This window comes from Mobula birostris, chromosome 18, assembly GCF_030028105.1.
Source record: "Mobula birostris isolate sMobBir1 chromosome 18, sMobBir1.hap1, whole genome shotgun sequence".
Taxonomy (NCBI): domain Eukaryota; kingdom Metazoa; phylum Chordata; class Chondrichthyes; order Myliobatiformes; family Myliobatidae; genus Mobula; species Mobula birostris.
In genome coordinates, this window is record NC_092387.1 from 40,231,651 (window position 1) to 40,254,565 (window position 22,915).

The window sequence follows — 22,915 nt, forward strand, 5'->3', positions numbered from 1 at the left end:
AAATATCCAACTTTAAACAACATTTGAGTAAATCCTATAATTAATTGCTGTCCAGGAGCCAGACACAAACAACCTCTTTCTCCAGCATTTCTCAGTATTTTGGTCAGATTGCAACTTGTCCTTATTTGTCTGTTTGATCTCTTTTTTTTTAGTTGAATCCAGTTTCTGCATGTTAATTTCATGTCATTGCATTTTGTTTTCAGTTGATATCTGGTCAGTTGGGTGCATCATGGGAGAAATGATCAGAGGTGGTGTGTTGTTCCCTGGTACAGATCGTATCCTTCCCTTTGACCTTGAGCATTGTGTGCAAAGGTTCAGTTTAGTAATCCAGAATCCCATGTGTTTGCAAGTCATGTTTCTTCCTTCCTGTGTTAGGATGTTGCATGGTTAAAGCAATTTAATAGCGCATTTTAGAGCATTATCTGATTTCCCTTGCATGTGTCATTATTTCATCATGTATTTCTGTTGATACAATGAAGGTATTTAAATGCAGGTTTAGCATTGAAATTCCAGTACAAAACTATAGAGAATAACAGGACATGGGGTTATGTCCATGCTTTCTCTGAAAACTTGTTGGCCTGGTTTTAGCCACTTTGTTACAAACTGTTGCATGTGGAGCCAAATTCTCCACAGCATTTTTGGCAGTGTCAATTGACAGACTACAGAGCAGCCCTTATAGCTATTTTGGTGTAAGACATTTATAAGACTATGAAACATGTCCACCAAGATGAAATTGACCATTTTGTGGTTTTTCTTTTCTCTCTTTACCTTGATGTGTGTCAAACCTTGATCTTTAAAATGTGCTTCCATTGGTGCTCGGCTAACATGAAGTATTGAGACCTGTTTGTATTGAGTGCTCAATGTATCACAGGCACAAGTTTTTTTATTTTTACATGTAGACAATGAACAAGGTTTTCTAATCTATGACCTTTGAAATCGATTGACTAGCTTTATGTCTCACCCAGCTGGGATCCCATGTACAAACATCTGTAATTATAATGTGTAAATTCTATACAGACTCTGGATCTGTATTTCATATCAGACTCTGCCTTGTATTTTTTCAAATTTTTGTTGGTATTTAATATACTTGACCTCTGCGGTTAAATGCAATTGAATGTTTTGTTCCCCTCAAACAGGAGTTAGTAATTCAGAAAATGGAAAATAGTTCTTTACTTAAGGATAATAATAAGTGTCTTTAGCTAAACAAAGGCACTAAAATATATATGGTTATTCTCATTTTACAATGTAAAGAAGCATGCTTAATTTAAACTGCCTGTAGTGATTTTAAAATATTGCCACACTATATCTTTATTCCAGCATTGTTTGTCATCCTGCCTTGGGCTTTTTTGTCATCCCCTAAATACTCACCTGATTTAAGCGTGGCTATAACTTAGTTAGGAATCTCTGACAAACCCATGTTTAAAACTACAGTGTCTCCTTTGACAAATTTAAGTGGATTGTTTTGAAATACATTTGATTCACTGTCATGCCCATAACTTACTGAGGTGTAGATAATAAACTTTGGAAACTTCCAACTTGTTTGTAAAATAATTTCCAGCTTTTAAAGAGATTTTATAATCATTTCACAAATCTTGAAAGAATAATCTTAGAGTTTTGTTTAAATTTATGGTTCCAAATTATATTTCACTGCTTTGAATGAATAAGTATTACCCAAATGACTTCAAAGTGATAATTCTAAAGTTGATGAAACAGCTTAGCTGTTTTTTTGTGTGCCGCATCTGCAATATTTTTCTCAGCTGCTAACTCTAGACATTGATCAGTGGAACAAAGTGATTGAGCAATTAGGAACACCGGCCTCTGAGTTCATGAAGAAGTTACAACCAACAGTTAGGACGTATGTTGAGAACAGGCCCAAGTATACAGGCTACAGTTTTGAGAAACTCTTTCCAGATGTTCTCTTCCCTGCGGACTCTGAGCACAATAAACTGAAAGGTATGGAAAGGTACAGTTTCTACTGACTCAAATGCCATTTTAATACTTTTTATGTAGTGTTTATATGAATAAGGAATGTTGTTTTGCAGCTTATGATAGTACTGCACTTAAAGTTACCCTAATAGATGCCCTTCAGAAGATGCTTTTTGAACGAAAGGCTTTTAGAATTGTTGTTTTCTTTTACTCATTGGCTTCTTCACTCATGGGTTCAGTAGCCAACTGGTAGAATAGTTAATGCTGCAGTTACAGTCCCTGAACTTTCTGGAGTTCAACTTATTCACACTTCCTTTTTCAACTGAGAGGTAACCATATTTGATGGTTTTCTCATCTCATGGTGGATGGTTTTGAGACTGATTTATTATTGAGCCACCAGGGTGCCTTTGTGCTATTGAAAATGTAAGATACTGAACTATCAGGTTGATGAGTTATTATCACTTGCTGTTTCTATGGTTGAAGCTTCTGGAATCAATTAAGTCTTGGGGCCTTTCATTCATAGGTAGCTTCTCCGTGAGATACTCAGTTCAGCATGAATCCATGTGGGTGGGGAAAAACCATTAAGGCTAACAGAGAAGCACAACTCAACTGCAGAACAACTGTACGTTGTATTTCCTCCATAACTCCTCTCTCTACACAGGTTATCAATCCTGTTGTATTTCCCCTGCAAGCAACAGTTTATACTGAACGCATTAATCATCTACCCTTAGATGATTTTTAGTCAGAAGTTAGTACTGTAGCCATTTCAGATATTTTGTGTATGACCCCTTGCAAACTTCCCATGTTCTCCATGGTCATTCGTTTGATATGACCTTCCCCTTTATTCATTTCATCTTCCCTCCTTATTATCTTGTATAGAAATTATGATGTCCAGCCATTAGAACATGAAGCTGTCTGACAGAGGTGTTTGAATTTGTCTGCAGTCTAAAACTTGCTAATGTCTATTTCTCCCAGTCACACTCCTTTTGAGTACAGAATCAGAAGCAGGTTAGACTTCCCGCTGTTTAGATGATTTCTTTTTAACGGTGGCATTGTTACATAGGTGTCTAGAAGAAAAACTGTGTTTGTATCCCACAAACAGTTATTACATCCTGTTTAAGAGCTCAGCATTAACAATGAATTGCCCATGTACCCTTAGAATGGGAATTGCAGTCATTTTTAGTTTACATAGAACCGTGTACGTTTGCTGAACGTATCTGGCCATGATTTGTAATACGAGATTGAATAACATAAAGTTGTATGTTTGCTGGATGTATTAGCAACTAACAGCTATCTGATTAGGTAAAGAACAAATGTATTATATTTACAGTTTTGATAATCTGTAAAATGAAGCATCTTGTATTTAAATAAGAGCATCTTGGTGTAAAGTATTTGTTGCAAGAATTCTGTGTGATGCTGAATCAATCTGATAGCTTCCAGCAGAGCAACAGACTGAGCTCATTATAACCATATTGGCCCTTCAAACAATCGATCTGCTAGTTCATTCTTTCCATTTCATGTACATTATCCATACAGCCAATGATCTCAAATATGTTCTGGTTTGGCTTGTTGACTGAAATTCCTACCGTCTTAATTGATATCAGCCTTGGCTCAGTGGGCACGGTCATCTCTCAGAACATCGTGCGTTTAAGCTGTGACTCAGACTTTGTTGTATAATCTGTTCTTTGAAAGATTGCACTGTTTTTACTCCAGCATGTAAGCATCTTAGAAACTAGAGGAGCTTTTCAAAGTAAACTTCTTCCAATGACCTAGAGTTGATTTGCTTTATGCATATTGCCTGCCTTGTTTTGACGTACATTCCCTGTTATTAAGCATATTGGCTGCTTTCTAATTTGTGGAAGTCACTAAATTAGAGCAACTTTGAAAAAAAGGGATCTAGTGCTTTTCCAGTGTATATAACAAATAAACTCTTCTCTGGCTTCAAGTCAGGTACGGGTATCGATTACAACTTGTGTTTTGATGACAAATTCTACCACCTTCATCATGAAGATGGCAGAGTTTATCATCGAAACGCTGGTTATAATTGATACCTGTACCCGGCTAGAAGACTGAGAAGAGTTTATAGAGCAACTTGATTTATTCCGTATTGAAGGAATAAAGTTACACATCAATTTTTTAATGTATGATCTACAGCCAAATTTAATTAATCTCTTACCTCAGAATCATCAACTAAAGATGTTTACTTTGGATTCCTTTGTGCCTCATTGACTCACAAAATCACTTTTTATTGTGCTTATTGTAACATTTATATAATGTTCACAGATATTCAATTTGACAATTAGCAACGCTTAACTAGAGGCTTCCGTTCTTTGTTACAGCAAGTCAAGCCAGAGACTTGTTGTGTAAAATGCTTGTAATAGATGCATCGAAGAGGATTTCAGTGGATGACGCACTGCAGCATCCTTACATTAATGTTTGGTATGATCCTGCGGAAGTAGAAGCTGTAAGTATTGAGCTTTCTTACTTACTTAATGCCTGTTACGGTTGCTGGCATTTAGGGCAGCAATGAAGGTCCTCCATCTCTTGTCTGTCTGTACTTCTGCACACAGATATAGAAGAATTCTATATTGTTGTTTCTGTAACAATTTATTTTGACCAGTCAGGTTGTTAGCCTGGAAGACCGGTGGGCCACTCTTGGTCTGGCCACTACCCTTTGACCTGTTTGGCATGGGTGACCTACCAAGGGCCAAAGCACAAGGCCCTGACTCCATCCAGCGTAGCTCTCAGGGTCATTGAGGCACGCAGACCTCCAAACCATGACAAGGTTGTGGTACTCTTGGGTATTGAGCTTTCACGCAGTGTTAACTTGAGCAGACATTATCCAATATGCATATAAAACACACCTTCAAGCATGAAGTAAACAGTTCAAACATCATTTCTAAAATGTTTGCACGGTGAATTAAAAAAATACTTTTCGACAGAAAATAAATTTCCTCATACACGAGATCTTAGTAGACACAGGCCTAAGAACATCTCAAGACCACAAGTAGGTTATATATCCTCTCTAACTGGTTTACCTTAGCAGATTTGTCTTTTTTCTTGATTTCTTCCCTACCTCCTATCTTTTTCTTTATTTAATGTTAAGAAATGTTTTCATCTAATGTCTCCAATATGTTCATAATTGCCCATTTACAAGCTGCTGGGAGAGGATTAAAAAATTTAGTTAGTGAGTCGGTACAACATTGTGGGCCGAAGGGCCTGTAATGTGCTGTAAATTTTTATGTTCTATGAATAAAACTCTTGTTCCTTATGATAATTTTCAGTTCACATTGTTCAGAACTCTGAGCATGTTTTCTTAGTCGTGATTAACTGTTGTATCATGATCTTATGTTGCTACGCAGATCGACTTTATAGCAATTAGTTTTGCAAAGTAATGTGGTACATTACTCATAATTTACCCACTGCTGTTTAGTATCACCTTTTCTGTGGTAAGAAACACTGATTTAATGGCATATTAGTATAGACAGTGTAGATTTCCTTTTTTTTTTGCTACATGATTGCTTCAATGGGTTAGGGAGTTTCTACCTTAGTGAAGAACAAATTTCACACAGGATTCAGGTACTAGAATGTTCTTGTATATTTCCTGAGCTGACTGAAAGTTTAGGAGACCTAGCATCAAATAGCCAACATTAATTTCTATTTTGTGGGGTCAGTGCTAGCATTCCTGCCTCAGAATATAAAAGTACAGCCAGAGTAAACCAAATTAACTACCCACTCTTTGCTGCATATAAATTAATAAACTTGGCAGTTAATTTAGTAATTTAGTTTCCATCTAAAGTTTTGTTTATTAGTTGCAATACATTTTGAGGTATGAAAGAGCAGTGGAACTGTAATAGTTTTAGTGGTGGGATACCATGTATGTTATGTGGTATGCAGCTTCATTGTCAAACTTGCCATAACAATGATGGTTTAATTAACCACTGGTTTAATATTTACAGTTATGTTGTTCTAGAAATATGGATTGTCATCTGTTGGTCAATGAAACTAAGTGACCTAGAAATTCCTCAGTGCCCACAGGCATTTGCTAAGGTGTCTTGCATGAGGCTGCTTAACAAGTTAAATCCTATAGTGTTACAGGGAAGGTACGGCATGGGATAGAGGAATGGCTGACAGGCAAGAGGTAGCGAGTGGGAGTAAAGAGGGCCTTTTCTGGTTGGCTGCCAGTGGTGTTGCTCAAGCGCCAGTATTGGGACCACTACTTTTCACAGTGTTTGTCAGTGACTTGGATAATGGAATTGATTGCTTTGTGGCAAAGATTGGGGATGATACAATGATAGGTGGAGGGTTAGGTAGTGTTGAGGAAGCTGGGCAGGACTTGGACAAATTGGAAGAATGGGCAAAAAGTGGCAGATGGAATACAGTGTTGGGATATGTATGATAATGCAGTTTGGTAAAAGGAACAATAGTGCGGACTATTATCTAAATGGGGAGAAGGTTCAAACATCAGCGGTGCAGAGGGACTTGGGAGTCCTTTTGCAGGATTTCCAGAAGGTTAATTTACATGTTGAGTCTATGGTAAAGAAGTCAAATGCAATGTTGCCATTTATTTCAAGGGAAATAGAGTATAAAAGCAGGGAGGTAATGCTGTGGCTTTATAAGACACTAGTCAGCCCACAATTGGAGTATTAATCAACAGTTTTGGGCCCCTTATCTCTGAATGGATTGTTGACATTGGAGAGAGTCCAGAGGAGGTTCACAAGGATGATTCCGGGAATGAAGGAGTTAACATATGTGGAGTATTTGGCAGTTTTGGGCCTGTACTCACTGGAAATTAGAAGAATGTGGGGGGGATCTCATTGAAACTTACCGAATTTTGGAAGAACTGGATGAGGTTGATGTGGAGAGGATGGTTCCTAAAGTGGTGGTATCCAGAACTAGAGGGCTCAGCCTCAAAATTGTGTGGAGACCTTTTAGAACAGAAGTAAAGAGGAATTGTTTTTAGCCAGAGAGTGGTGAATCCGTGAAATGCTTTGTCATAGACTGTAGTGGAGGCTGTGGGTATATTTAAGGTAGAGTCCTTAGGTATATTTAAGGTAGAAGTCGATTGTTTCCTGATTGGTCAGGGCATCAAAGGATTTGGCAAGAATGCAAGTGTATGGGATCGAGTGGGATCAGCCATGATAGAATGGTAGAGCAGATTCAATGGGCTGAATGGCTTAATTCTGCTCCTATGTCTTATGGTCTTAAAGTGTGTTAATATGTCGCGATGCTGCATGTCGATATTGCTACTGAATTACTTCAGTTTGCCTTCCTTCCCATGTGTGACATTCCTTATCTGTGTATTGTAAGAAGGAAAATGGCAAGTAAGTTCGAGAATGAAATTCGGTCTTAAACTGGGGTCTAGTAGTTGGAATGAGGCCATTGGATTAGGTCTGGCGTCGATTGAGGTTAGAGTATAGGGTGTCTGAGGGATCTTGTGCAAATAATGGGTTGGTGGTTAGAAATTTGAGAGGTTGGTATGATTGGGCCAGAGGGTCAGATTATGTTGGGGAACGGGTTGGCGGGGGTGGGTGAAGAGGATGGAGGTGAGTTGGGTCACCAGGTAAGAACCTCAGGGTGATTGCTCATGGGTTGAATGCTTTGGGGAGGAACTTGGCTTAATGCAGTGAGAAAATACACTCGAGGGCATGAGGGATGTGATTTTAAGACTGTACTTCTGTTTCTCAGTGTTGGGCTAAGACCTGCTCAGGAAATTCTAGTTTGCAGTGCCCTTAAAAACTGCTTATATTCTGAGTGGTCAGAGATGGGCAAACCTCAGGACACATGTTAATTTCTGCAATACTTCTCCACTGTGAATGATATTGCTAGTAGTGGATCAGACATGCAGAATGTTTCTTTGACTTAAATGTTACTTACAACTGAAAGAATTTGGCTGTCTCTCTGGAATGGCGTGATTTGCCTCAAACAAATGTATTCTTCATGAGAATGATCTTCCCTCCTACTTGCATTACAGGAAAGAACATTTGCTGCTTATCATATTTCTAGTCAAATGTGTTGAGCATTCCAACATGAAGTCAATAAAAGTGAATGGATTTGGAACAGGAAGAAGTAGAATTTCTGCAGAGTATTCCCTTGTTTCTGGAACCAGAAATAGAATATGGTTTAATGCTGTAGATATTTCTTACAGGAACCTGATTGCATGTGAGCTGCGCTCCATTGTCCTGTTAAAAGAAGTTTCAGGGACAAGTTGCCTGATTTTGTGCTGATTTATCAATTAAGTGGTTAGAAGTTAGGCTTAGCCTTGGAGGCCATGTGAAGTCGCATGAACACAGCAAGCGCACAAGTAACCAAAACCACCACACAGCTACCAGTCAGAGGAGATCCCAATTACAAGCCTCAGGTCAACCAACCTGTTTTCAGTTGAAGATGGTGATATAGAAATGGTAATTAGGAGCAGAAATAGGCCACTTAGCCCACTGATGATATTCAGTTGTTTGGTATGTTCATGGCTTACCACCTAATTCATTCCGTGATTTTGTGTTTTATGCCCCTTGCCTTCTTTACCTGGTAGTACTGTATCTAACTCCTCCTTGAATAAATTTAATAACTTAGCTTCAAAACTGCTTTTGTTATTGGAGAACACAACATATGGGTAAAGGAGCTTCCCATCCCAGTCCCAAATGACCGAACTTGTATCCTTAAGCCTCTGGATTTCCCCACCACTGGAAATGTTCTTGTCAAGCCCAGGAACTTTATATGTTTCAATGAGGTCTCTTTTGTTCTATTAAACTATAGCAAATGTAACCCCAGTAATCCAGGTGCCTCTCTATAATGTCAGTCCTACGATCCTGGTGAACCTTAGCTCTACACTCCCTCCATATCAAGAATATTCTTCTTTGGATAAGAGAACAAAAGTGCACAGAATACTCATTATTGTTTCACCCAGGCTCAGTACAATTGCAGCAAACTGTCTTGCTGCTGTATGCAGTTCCTCTTACTTTGAAAGCCAGTGCATCATTTGTCACATAAACTGTTTTCTGCACATTCATGCTTATTTCCTAAGATTGATGTACAAAGACACTTGGGTCTCACTGCACCTTCTCCTTTCCCTACCCCTCATTGTTGAGACCATCTGCCTTTTGTCCACATCCTGCTACATATGGTGTGTATTTGCCCACTCCTTCATAGAAACATAGAAAACCTACAGCACAATACAGGCCCTTTAGACAATAGACAATAGGTGCAGGAGTAGGCCATTCGGCCCTTCGAGCCTGCACCACCATTCACTGTGATCATGGCTGATCACCTACAATCAGTACCCTGTTCCTGCCTTCTCCCCATATCCCTTCACTCCACTATCTTTGAGCTCTATCTAACTCTTTCTTGAAAGAATCCAGAGAATTGGCCTCCACTGCCTTCTTAGGAGAGCATTCCATAGATCCACAACCCTCTCTGTGAAAAAGTTTTTCCTCAACTCCATTCTAAATGGTCTACCCCTTATTCTTAAACTGTGGCCTCTGGTTCTGGACTCCCCCAACATCGGGAACATGTTTCCTGCCTGTAGCGTGTCCAATCCCTTAATAATTTATATGTTTCAATCAGATCCCCTTTCATCCTTCTAAGTTCCAGTGTATACAAGCCCAGTCGCTCCAATCTTTCAATGTATGACATTCCTGCCATCCCTGGAATTAACCCAGTGAACCTACGCTGTACTCCCTCCATAGCAAGAATGTCTTTCCTCAAATTTGGAGACCAAAACTGCACACAATACTCCAGGTGGGGTCTCACCAGGGCCTTGTACAACTGCAGAAGGACCTCTTTGCTCCTATACTCATCTCCCCTTGTTATGAAGGCCAACATGCCATTAGCTTTCTTCACTGCCTGCTGTACCTGTATGCTTACTTTCAAAGACTGATGAACAAGGACACCCAGATCTCGTTGTACTTCCCCTTTTCCTAACTTGACACCATTCAGATAGTAATCTGCCTTCCTGTTCTTGCCACCAAAGTGGATAACCTTTAGCCACAAAGCTGTGCTGAACATGTCCTTACCTTAGAACTACCTAGGCTTACACCCATAGCCCCCTATTTTTCTAAGCTCCATGTACCCATCCAGGAGTCATTTAAGAGACCCTATCGTTCCCGCCTCCACCATCACCGCCGGCAGCCCATTCCACGCACTCACCGCTCTCTGCGTAAAAACTCCCTGTAGTCTTGTTTTCAGGACCTCCTCCCTTTTCTTACCTATGTCCTTGATACCAATATGTACCCAGACTTCTGGCTGTTCTCCTTCCCACTTCAAGATATCGTGGACGCGATCAGAAACATCCTAGACCCTGGCACCTGGGAGGCAAACTACCAACTGTGTTTCTTTCCTGTGTTCACAGAATCGCCTGTCTGACCCCCTAACTATCGAGTCCCCTATCACTACTGCCATTCTCTTCCTTTTCCTATCCATCTGAGCTACAGGGCCAGAGGCACTGCCGCTGTTGCTTCCCCCAGGTAGGCCGGCTTCCCCAACAGTACTCAAACAGGAGTGTTTATTGTTAAGGGGGACAGCCACTGGGGTACCCTTTAGCATTTGCCTCTTGCCCTTCAAGTGTTGATGTTCTCCTGAACTGCAAGCATAATCTGTTTGTGCTCTGTTGAACTATAGCCACTATTTTTTAGTCTTGAATGTTGGAGATATTTCTGAACCTTGGATTTATAATGTGCTTTCAGATAAGACATTGTTCAGACATTAAGTGAGCCGACCGTTACATTTTTTTTCTGTCAGCATGTGTATGCTGTTCTCCATCGATCAAGAATTTGTTTAATGAGATCTCAATTTGTTTTTCCAGCCTCCACCCAAGATATATGACAAGCAGTTAGATGAGCGGGATCATACTATAGATGAATGGAAAGGTAATGTGATGTGGCCTGCAAGCAGGTTTGGAGACTTGCTACATGTTTGGGATATTCATGCACAGGTGTTTTTACAAAACAATCTGTGCACACAATGATATTTATAATAGTGTTGCATCTGGCGGGTACATAAGGGGAAATTCCTGGTATAATGAGGGTGTGGACCAAAGGAAGTGTATGGAGTAAGCCATTTGGTGACTGGTTTAGAGCTTCACAAAAGCACCACTGATTTTTCAGGGCTATTTCTACAAAGACTGGATATTTTTCACAATTATAGACATTACTCTCTGTTAAGTTAGTCTGGTAATTCATTCCTTTACCAATCCTACCCTCCTTCCTTTCAGTGCTTGGGGTAACCCTTCCTCTTCCACCTGAATGCACCCCCTCCCACCTCCCTTTCCCCGGTCTTCTCAAAGTGCCAGTCCTCCAATACCAACTCTTATCTTAACAATGCCTCTCTTTTCCCCCAAGCCCTGGTTCACAGCTCCCATCATCTCTTCACCCAAGCACCAACCCATACCACCAACAATTTGACTTGCGGGCCTTTTCCTCATGACACCAAACAATCCTGTATATAGATTAACCATGAAGGTTGGATAAACCTCCATGCTTTATTTCACTGGTGACCCACTAACTACAAATTTACTGCCCTGTGTAGTGATGAATTTATGGGCCCTGTGGTGGCTGATGTAGGTCAGTTTTGCAGTCAGTGGTTGGAAAATGTCAAATTAATTCTAACATGTAAGTGGCTTTTTAATATAGATTTTGCAAAATCAACAAATTCAATGCAGAATGCAATGAGTACGCAGTACCTAGTTCAGGATGGTTAGTTTCAAGGTGAGCAATAAACCCTTGTTAATTTCAAGAATATGCAGATATAATTGATATTGTATTTTAGTGGTTAGGTGTTCAATCATTAATTATTCTGATTGTTATATACAGAGTTGATATACAAGGAAGTCCTGGAGTGGGAAGAAAGAATGAAGAATGGTGTTATAAGAGGACAACCACCTTCTTTAGGTTAGTTATTGCAAAAATATTTTAATGCAACACACACACAGACAGACACACATTAGATTAAAGTTGAGTTCTTGTTTACTAATGGAATTTCTCTCAAAAAAAGCTACCTCAGTTCAACTGAAGTAAATGCCACATATATCAGTATCTTTATTTGAAATTTGAGCAAGACGTGATTAGTATTAGAGTGAGTTGAATGTCAGAATTTTTTTCCAACATCCTGGTGTTGTGGAATACACTAGGTCCAGTTTGAAACAATAATTGTCTAAGGCTCTTTAGCTTTCAGCAAATGAACATTATTTTTTCTCTTGTAACCTAATAACCATCTGTGTTTGACCTGTTACTTTTAAGTAGAGGTCACTTGCTGCAGGAAGGAACAATAGGAACACCAGTGTCCCGTTCAATAAACTACATGATGCAGTACTGCCATCTGCTGGAAAAGGATATTATTGCAGCAAAGACTATTTTACAAAGGGTCGCAGATTGTTTCTCTTTCACAAATGCTGCCTGACTTGAGTTCTTCCAGTATTTTCTGTTTTTATTTCAGATTTTCAGAAGCTGTAGTTTTTGTATTTTCATTTGGAATATTTCATACCTGGTTGATTAGACGAAGATGCTTTGCTGGAAGTGTCAATTTATAGTGTTACTGTCTTAGCCAAATAATTCAGCACTGACATTACATTCAGTCTGGAATCCATTTGGTCTTGCTTATCCATTTAACTTATGGACATTTTTACTGAGTCAGCAGTAGTGTGAATAGTTATTCCTAGGAAGTATGCATTCAAGTTCAAGACAGCCATTGTTGTGCCACTGATCTCAAAGCACTGAATTTTGTTCTGCAGTGACCTACTGTACATGCAAGGAAAGTTTATCTGATACTAGCAAATCTAAACTAACCTATGTAGGAACAAATATGTTCTTAACCCATCTTGGGACTAGTTAACTGGTGTGGAGATTCTGTTGGAACTAGCATTAAGTCATTCTGCATCAAACCTTAAAGCAAAAGTGCTCAGGAACACTACAAAGATGAATCATGGAAATTAACATTTTTCTCTATGACCCTCCGGGTAAAGATGAGGTGGTTCTAATCCTTGAAGCAGGTGACTTCCTTCTGCCAAAGAGGAGTTGATGCCTACTGAACAGCTTGAATTGAAAGTTCCTGTCTGTTTTTCTGTTCAGTGCCCCAGAACAGGGCTCTGTTCAATGTGCTCTTGATACAAATATATTCACAATTCCACTAATTTTCCCATTAAAACTAATTTCTTTCAGCATTCCCAACCACAATATCACCAGAGCAAAGCAAGTGAGCAGGGTGTTATAAAAAGTCTAGAAATGTTTTCCTTTTCATGTGAAATACTCAAGTGAAATCACATCACATTCTCCCACCTGTAGTGTTGATGTCTCTAGGTTTTTGGGTGGAGATATCTTAGGTAATCGGACATGGTTCTATTCCCTATTAAAATTCAGTTTCCTGCACCAGAGATGCATTGTTGAAGTCTGGTAAGCCCCAGTCCACAGCTGTTAACTGTACAAAGGAGCATATAAAGAACTCCTCTGTTTTGGATCCAAAAAGCAAAATAATAGCCTTGCTCAGGTTATTGGTTCAGATGGGATATTTGAAATGTATCAGAAATAGCATTGTCTATTTGGCTCCCTGCTATTCTAAATCTAATGTTCACAAATCATTGCTAGGTAATGAAGTTTCAGCATGATTTTCTGACAAGCGCACCTGCCAGTTATCAGTGATGCTGATTTTAACATCTAAGTTATTCTTTGATGTGTTGATGAGTTTGGTGAATAGTTATTAAATTGAAGCACGAGGAATAAAACGGCTTTGCTGAGACAGTATGTGAGCTTTATCCTGCTGCTTTATGGTCTCTCACTAAAGTTCACTACAATTTCCACTATTGTGCCTGGTTTGCTATGATCTAGGAGCTGTAATATTATTCTACCCTTTATAATCCAAGGGTAAGAAATTATTCAGTTCATTCCATACATTGGATTGATACCTCTGGCTTTGTTAATGAGCTGCTGTCAAAAGTGCAGGTTTTAGAATCATTGCAGATAAATAGCGACTATATTTTGGTGATAGAGGATAAAATACAGAAATTTAATAAAAGTGAAGTTTATGTGTTAAGTGTCTGCACTAAATTAATTTCTCAGTGCATTTTTGGGTAAATACTGTTTGCTTAAGCGTTACTTAAATTATTTGGCTATTGTAAACAATAGTTTCCCACAATCTATTCATTCTGAGGTAGTAAATAAAATAAGATTTTTTGTATTTAAGTTCAGAAATAGACATAATAATCACCTTGTCAATGTTCTCTGATGTTTTATGTGAACACACCTTTATAAATAATCGATACTTCATATTGAAAATAAGGTTTCATTTATAACTCTGAAATGAATTCTACGTTGAAATAATTTGACAATTTCTTTGAGGCCTTGCTAACTAAATTGGTTCTGAATGTGATGCAATACAGAAACAGTTAAATTACATGAGTAGTGCAAAAACAGATATAAAAGTGGGGAGGTAGCATTCATTGATTCAATGTCCATTCAGAAATCAAAGATTCAAAGATTCAAAAAAACTTTATTGTCATTCTAATTGTACATCAGCTCTGCAGGGCAGAATGCGACAGTGTTTCTCAGGGGCAGTGCAATCGTAACATAACAAACGCAACACTAAATAATAAACATAACAATAAATAGTAAAACACAACAGCCACATGTCAGTTAAAATCAGATGGCAAAGGGGAAGAAGCTGTTCCTGAAACATTGAGTTTGTGCCTTCAGGCTTCTGTACCTTCTTCTTGATTGTATCAATGAGGAGAAGGCATGTCCTGGGTTGTGGGGTCCTTAGTGATGGATGCTGCCTTTTTGAGGCAACGCTCCTTGAAGATGTCTTGGATACTACGGAGGCTAGTGCCCATGATGGAGCTTACTTTGATCCTGTGGAGTTACAGCCCTCCCCTTTACCAGACGGTGATGCATCTACATCTGTAGAAAATTGTGAGTGTTTTAGATGACGTACCAAATCTCTTGAAACTTCTAATGATATAAAGCCACTGTCCTGCCTTTTTAGTAGCTGCATCAATATGTTGGGACCAATTTAGGTCCTCAGAGATATTAACACCCAAGTACTTGAAATTGCTCACCCTCTGCACTTCCGATTCTTCTATGAGGACTGGTGCATGTTCCCTCATCTTACCCTTTCTGAAGTCCATGATCATTTATTTGGTCTTACTGATGTTGAGTGCAAAGTGTTGCTGCGACACCACTCAACTAGCTAGTATATCTCACTCCTGTATGCCCTCTCGTCACCATCTGAAATTCTGCCAACAATGGTTGTATAATCAGCTAATTTATCTGTAATGCCCTGGTTAAAACTATTATTAATGCTGTAGGGTATTTTATTTAATAGTTTTCTGTAAAAGCACAATGCTCTGCTGATTGCACATCAGTAAAGATAAGGGGTTGTGATGTTCCATTTGGGAATGATGGGTCACCCAATCCAGATGGTGGAATTGAGAGTAAGTCCTAGAGAAAGCTGGGTGGAGAGGTTTTGTGACAGACACTGGTGGAGGCCAAGGTCTTTTTCATCTGAAGATGGAGAGAGAAAGAGATTGACAGAATCAGCTGTAGGATTCAATCCAACTAGAATGCGTGATTTGATGGAGTCCAAGATGGGAAGTTCTCCCAGTGATCAGTAAATGTGTGTCAGCACCTTGAGTAAAAGAATACTTCCAGATTTTGGAAAATATGAGCTCCTACCTTGTACATATTTGACTGATTTAATTGTAGTAGGCCCTTTTTTTCTTTAATAACTGTTGATTAAGCTGACATTCATAAATACACCTTTATAATTGTATGCAGTGTGCGATCTGTTATTTCTTGCTGATGGATATTGCATGTGGGCAGATTTTACACAGTATTCGCTCAGATCGGGGTTCGGGTGGCCAGAATATTCCAGCTTCCCAGTTTGGTGGAACCCAAGTCATACAAACCCTAGATGTACGGAGTTCGAGAAAGGTGGTTTTCTCACTGCTGAGTTCAGTAGCTCTTAGTAAGGAGCTAACAAGCCAGGTTTTTAGAGAAACAAAAAACGGGATTTCATATGGATGGCATTTGAGTTGTGCCTTGCCACACAGTCATGGATGGAGAGAGAATAGAGCAGTGAGCTTAGCAGACATCCCTGTGGTGTGCCAGTGTTGATTGCCAGAGAGGTAGGGATGTTAGTTTCAAGCCGCACAGATTGCTGTCTTCCAGTTTGGAAGTTGAGGTTCCAGTTGCAGAGGAAGATAGATGGGCGTAGATATATGGGTCCTGACGAAGGGTCTCGGCCCGAAGCGTCAACTGTACCTCTTCCTAGAGATGCTGCCTGGCCTGCTGCGTTCACCAATAACTTTGATGTGTGTTGCTTGAATTTCCAGCTTCTGCAGAATTCCTCGTGTTTGGGCCTAGATTATGTAGCTTTTTGATCAGGTCTGTAGGAACGATGTGTTAAATACTGAGCTGTAGTCTATGAACTGGTTCCTGACATACGTATTATATTGTCCAAGTAATCCAAGGCTGTGTGGCGAGCCAATGAAATTGCATCCACCATAGATCTATTGTGATAAGTAAATTGCAGTGGGTCCAGGTCCTTCTTGAGACAGGAGTTGATTCTAGCCTTGACCAAACTCTCAAAACATTTAATCACAGTAGATGTGAGTGCTAATGGACAATTGTCGTTACGGCAACTCACACTGCTCTTCTTGGGCACTGTTATAACTGTTGCCGTTTTGAAGCAAGTGGGAACATCTGAACATTTGAGAGATTGAAAATGTCTTTGAAAACCCTTGCTAGTTCATTGGCATAAGATTTCAGAGCCTTACCAGGTACTCCATTGGGCCCTGCCACTTCACAAAGGTTCATCCTCTTTAAAGACAGCCTGACGTCAGCCTCTGAGACAGATCACAGAGTCGCTGGGTGCTGTAAAGATCCTCATAGCTGTAGTTTTATTCTCCCTTTCAAAGTGAGCATTAAAGGCATTGAGCTTGTCTGGTTGTGAAGCATCACTGCTATTCATGATGTTAGATATCACTTTGTAGGAAGTAACGGTCTACAAACCTTGCCATAGTTGACGTGCGTCCGATTTTGCCTCCAACCTTGCTTGGAGTTGTTCCTTGGATTTTGAAGTGGCCCTCTGCAAGTTTTACCTGGTTTTCTTGTACAGACCTGTGTCGCCAGACTTGAATGCCACAGATCTGGCCCTCAGCATACTACGAACCTCTTGGTTCATCCACGTATGTTTTAATGAAGTCAGTGACAGCTGTGGCTTACTCATTCAGACTTGAAGAGGAATCCATCATCAGGATGTGCTGTTTCATTCCTGTTGATCACATTGCACAGTTTGTCTAAAGCCTGCTTGACATTGGCCTGTACTGGGATATACACAGCTAGCTATAAAATGATCACTGAAATCTCCCATGGCAGGTAAAATAGATGACACTTTATCACAAGGTTGTTTCAAGTCTGGTGAACAGGACTGGGACAGCATCACCCTGTTTGTACACCATGAGGAACTGATTAGGAAGCATACTCCACCACTCATGGCTTTAAGAGATTCAGCAGTCCTGTCTTGGTGGTGTATTGTGAACCTGGCAATCTGAATTGCTAAGTCTGGAATGGTAGGGTTAACCAAAATTCCATGAAGCAAATTATTTTGAAGGCCATTTTGTCAAATAAGGTGATATTTTTCCTTTTGAAAAGTTGTGGTCTCACTCTTCCTTGCTTGGTCTTGTGTCAGTTATGTACACTTGTTTGTTAATCGTGCTTTGTCAATTCCAGGGCCAAAATCTCCTCAATGGCAACAAAATAAATACAGTGGATTCGAGTTAATTGTGCTGTTGGTTAATCGAGGCAGCCGTTTATTTGGGAAAACTCTTTAAGAACAAAAACTAAATCAACAAAATAGCTGGAATTCCCTTTGTTTATTTAGGACATTATATTTCTAACTAGCGCCAGTCACATGCACATGTGTGGCCTTTAAATGCTACACCATGCATAAAGCAATCAGTTTTTAAATAATGCCAGTTGCATGTGTTGGTATTCAAAATGAAGTGATTTTTTTCATTGATAGTTGGCAAGAAATAAGCATTACGACTGTTTGAAGCTGCTTTGCTCAGTTTCAAGCATTCAGGCTTGGAGATGCTAGAAATGGATGAGGGTGAAATTGAAAGGATTTCGCTACTTCAACAAACTAGGAATTACAGAGAATTTGAAGTTGTCTTGAATGTTACAATGAAAATGAAGATTTGGAGTATGCAGTCATCCAAAGCATTGTATGAAGGCAGTCCGTTATCTGTACTAGGTCTCTGCACTGATTTTGTTCATTTACAATCAATCATAAAAACTAAGCGGATGAATTCCTTTGATATCTATTAGGAACTAATACAATTTTATAGTACTATAGAGGTATTGGTAGTGTTCCAATTTGTCTGTGTTTCATTTAAATATATAAATTGTTACTCAGTTAAACAGTTTGTCTTTTTTTATACCTTTTAACTATTTCCATTACATTTTTGGCTAATTGGGTCAAAATGTACTGGTCCCAAAGTGCCCCAATTAACTGCAATCCACTGTAATTAATTTTCAGGAAAAGAAACTGGATGATATGACTGAGTGTGGGTATACAATGAACTCTTACCAAATACTCTCCCATACTTTCTCCAAGTGTTCTTGCCTGGCAGTTTTCTGGCAAAGTTTATATTTTTTTAAAGCAATGATCCTAACCTGCGTTTATTTTATTAAAAGATACAGCGCGGAAGAGATCCTCCCGCCCAACAAGCCGCGCCGCCCAGCATCCTACGTATTTAACACTAGCCTAATCACAGGACAATTTACAATGACTAATCAACCTACTAATCTTTGGATTGTGGGAGAAAACTGGAACACCTGGAGGAAACCACGTGGTCATGGGGAGAATATATAAACACCCTGCAGACAACGCCGGAATTGAAATGTAATAGCATAAACCTAATCATTATGCTAACATGGCACCATTAAAAATATTTATTATTTTCACTGAAAGGTTTTTTTAAATTTGGTGTTTCCATAAGTAGTGGTCTTTAAGTAAATAACAATTAATTTGTGGATGTAAGGGAAAGGAAGATAATTTGGTTGATTGAATTTATTTCAAAGTTTAACATTTTAAAAAAACAAAACAATAGTGTAGCGGTTAGCACAACTCTATCACAGCTCGGGGCATCGGAGTTCAGAGTTCAGTCCTGGCATGCTCTGTAAAGAGTTTGAATGTCCTCCCCGTGGAAAGGTTAACTTTCCCCTCTTAGTCATTGTAAATTGTCCATTGATTAGGTTACGGTTAAATCAATGTTGCTGGGCAGCATGGCTCAAAGGGCTGTAAGGAGCTATCCTGCTCTGTATCTCTAGATAAATAAATACAAATTTCCACTCATACCACCTTTAATTTGGTTAAAGCCATTGCCAAGACTTGCACTATAGTATACTAGTTGTTGGAAAATTTGAGATTAGAACGTGATTAGTATTGGGAAGCCCTTACCCCATTGTGTTTAGTTTGACTTTTTCCCTTAGAAGGTAAGTGTTTGCTTTAATTCGTATACTCTTGAGACAGGGAAGGATTAATTTTTAAGTTATCCTGTTCTTTTTGCTAAATGTAAATAATTTTGTAATTGACTTTTAATGCCACCGTCTCCTTATATTGTCCAATTTGCTTGTATTGATGTGCTTGATTCACTCATTTGTAATGGTGCAGAAAAATTACCTGTCTCCTACATTACTGACTGTTCCCTTATTTCTCATAGCACAGGTGCAGCAGTGATCAATGGTTCTCATCATCCATCGTCATCTTCATCTGTCAATGATGTATCCTCCATGTCAACAGATCCAACACTGGCCTCAGATACAGACAGCAGTCTAGAGACTTCAGCAGGACCTCTGGGTTGTTGCAGATGACTAGCCTTCCTCTCTCTGGGTTCTTACTGTTCGCGCTAAATGATAGAGAGAGTAGACCAGCTTTTAAAAAGCTCTAATTTCATTTTAATTTTATTGGAATCAGTTTGCCATAGAATATGACTTTGAATTATGTTTGGATTTTGACACAGTAACTTAAATACAGCAAAGTTTAGTGTGGGGCAATAACCCTTAAGCATGACTTGTACATTTGTAAATGACTCATTTAACATCACTACATTTAGGTCTGTTTTTGGGGGAAGAAGGTTCAGAAAATACAAGTAAGCTTCAGCCTCCATTGTGCAGAGGAGCAGCTTAGGCTAATTTTCACTCTCGCATGAAGTGATTGCTGCCTTTTAAATATTCTGGGGTCTTTTCTACTCCACTTGGCTCACTGCTAGTTGTGGACTAGGACAATAAGTTACCATGTTTCCAAACAAGATTGCCAGTGTCGTAATAAACTTTAGTTGACTGTGGCTTGCTTGCTTACATATCCAAAGCTGAGCCTGAGTGTTTTAAATTTTAATGCAGCCATTTTGAGTAAGGCTACTACGTGCAGAGCTGGGAGAAATGATAGCGGTATGAACAATCACCTCTCCTTGTATAGGCTGATGACGAGAAGTAGAATTGAGAAGTAAATATGTGACACCAGAGAGATTAGACCTCACAAGACTGAACAAATGTTTTATTTCTTGACTGAGTGCCAGCTCTGAATTTATTGTAATAAGATCACATTGCCCCTAATGAGCTGTTCTTTCTAATTACAAGTGATTTGGTTAATTCCTTTCTATTACTCCAGGAGTTCACAGTGTAGATGGCCCAATAATAAAAGTGGTCTAATTTGTAGCTGGCTTTTCCTAACACAACTTGACAAAATGTCAACTTTGACGAGAATCAATAGCGTAGGGTTATATTCCAGACAAACATTAGATCTGTCACTTGTAAAGTATGTAATGTCTCCAGAGGTTTTTAAATAATTGATGAACTACCTCACACAATCAATGTACTATTTCAAGGACGTCAAGCTGCCCACTTTCCAACCAGTCAGTACCAACATGGAACCTAACTGTTAATTTATTTCTGTTGTTAAGGAGTCTGTGGTCCACCACCAGGAGTTAACCAAGTTCACAGCTGAAACTGTCATGTAGAAGGAAATATTGTTATACCTGTACTTTGTATGTTAGAGACATGTTTAATGTGTTTGTATATTTGTTTTCTCATAGTCAATGTGCAATAATATTTGCAAGTGATACGAATTTGATTGTAAAGATGGAAATAGCTGTGATGTGGTATACTTATTTTTGAGGGCGGTGTGGGGATGTGAAGGGATTGTAGTATTTTTTTCCTGTATGATGTAAGATAAACAAATGTAAGATTGTATTAAGTGCCAGGGTTAGGTAGCTGAGGGCATGGTGTCTGCATCTGCTCCTTGGGTTAGTTTATTTTTTTAGTACATAAATGTTGAATAGTTTTTTGCCTCCCTCCTCACCCTCTCCCCTCCAAAATGGGCATATCCAGAGTGGACTGTTGGAATGTCTGCAGCAGAGTGGATATTAATTATATAATGTTTAAAAAAAATCAAGGTAATGTTTGTTTGTATAAACCTGTTTCATCCTATTAGATGACAGAATACTGAAAGCAGCTCTTTAGTTACATCGCAAAATGAAATGATTCTATTTTTTTTTATCTCAAGTGCTTAGTGAATAGACTTAGCACTATGGGATATCAGGATGTTCGCAGCGGTAGACTGATATAATGAGCAATTTCCCAGGACATAGGATGACTTAAAGATGTTCAAACATCTGTCTTCAACAGCTTCTGAAATGATAAGTCCTATTAAGAATTCTCTGACTCACCTTTAGCACAGTCAAAACTTAATCCCTTTGTGCTAAAAGTGGATCATCCTTTAAGACTGCTGATTAGGAGTGGGCATAAGATTTAAGTGCATGTCTGCTGATCCTGATTAGAATAGGATTAAACAAAGTTAAATAATGTTTAAGATTTAATGAAAATTTTCCACTCAATTTTTTTGCATAATTTAATATAACCTTGAGATTTGAATCAGGTTGAAAGTTAAATGCAAACTTGTTTTTTTCCCTGTCTAGTGATATTGACGCTTAGATTTTGAAGCTCAAGATATGGCATTCTTTGAGCACCACACCTGCCTTCTGCCTGCCCCCTTCCCCCCCTTCCCCTTTAGTGCAGTGAAAAGACCTGCTGAAAAGAAAGGAAATGTAAGTGCTGGAAATCTTTACGTAAAACACAGTAACAAAGAATAAACTCATTCAGCATCTGATGGAGAAACTGGTTAAAGTTTGTCATAACATACAGTTAATAGTTCAAAAGACATAAGCTCGCCTTTTCACGGGCATTGACTGTCCTGCTTTGAATTTAACAGTATTTTATTTTATATTACAGTTTGTTTTTAGTGTTTTAAACCAAAAGAGCACTAAAATAGGTGCCATGGTTCTGAATGCTGTCAGTTTTTCATTTAAATAACTATTTTAAAAATCAATTGTACTGTTTCTCAGTGTTTATTTTCCTCCTTCCTCCGTGAATTACTATATCACTGTTTTCTCACCTGTGGGAGTGTGTGCGTGAGAGAGTGTCATATACAAGTAATTATATTGTCAGTGCCAAATTTCTAAGGGGGGGCAGAAGAAATTGTTTCTGTTTACTGTAATGCTTTCACAAAATTTGTCATTCGCATATTATCCTCTCTAGATTACTTCCTTCAGTAAGCTCTTTTTATATCCACGATGACCCTCCATATTTTCAACATTTTATGTGAAGCTACACTTTGTGAATTTGTATTTCATGCTTTGTCAATGCTCCATAATCTTCCAATATGGGAAAAAATAAATGTTGGAAGTGGAATTCTTAGTTGTATTTGATACGTTTTATTTGGACGGGTGGGCTCAGATGGGAATGTAGGTAGTTTGACAAAATTATCAGAAATAGTAATGATTTCTCTGAGAAGGTTCATGAAATTACTGTAATTGTCCCAGGATAGAAAAAAGGAAGCACACTACCTCACAAACTACCTACCCTTCCCATCGTCCACCTGAGCAACCTGTGGAAGAATCTGTGAATATTACAATGGCCTCATCAATCCATAAAATTAGTGTGGAAGC

The 22,915-nt window shown here is 38.9% G+C and overlaps 1 protein-coding gene across 7 annotated transcripts in view; it reads left to right on the forward strand.

The window, feature by feature from the left end:
* The window catches only part of LOC140212072 (mitogen-activated protein kinase 8), a 132,376-nt gene extending 111,604 nt beyond the window's left edge, over positions 1-20,772 (forward strand). For 2 of the 7 annotated variants that reach the window (XM_072282555.1, XM_072282556.1), the window contains 6 exons: positions 204-275; positions 1,771-1,953; positions 4,266-4,390; positions 10,727-10,790; positions 11,733-11,810; positions 19,639-20,772. In XM_072282555.1, coding sequence (XP_072138656.1) covers positions 204-275; positions 1,771-1,953; positions 4,266-4,390; positions 10,727-10,790; positions 11,733-11,810; positions 19,639-19,784 — 668 coding nt within the window. In that variant the 3' untranslated portion in view covers positions 19,785-20,772. Of the gene's footprint in view, positions 1-203; positions 276-1,770; positions 1,954-4,209; positions 4,391-10,726; positions 10,791-11,552; positions 11,628-11,732; positions 11,813-18,605; positions 18,814-19,633 lie in introns of those variants that run through there. The other 5 variants (XR_011889640.1, XM_072282558.1, XM_072282560.1 and 2 more) reach the window with 5 other exon arrangements.
* The last annotated feature ends 2,143 nt before the right edge of the window (positions 20,773-22,915 follow it).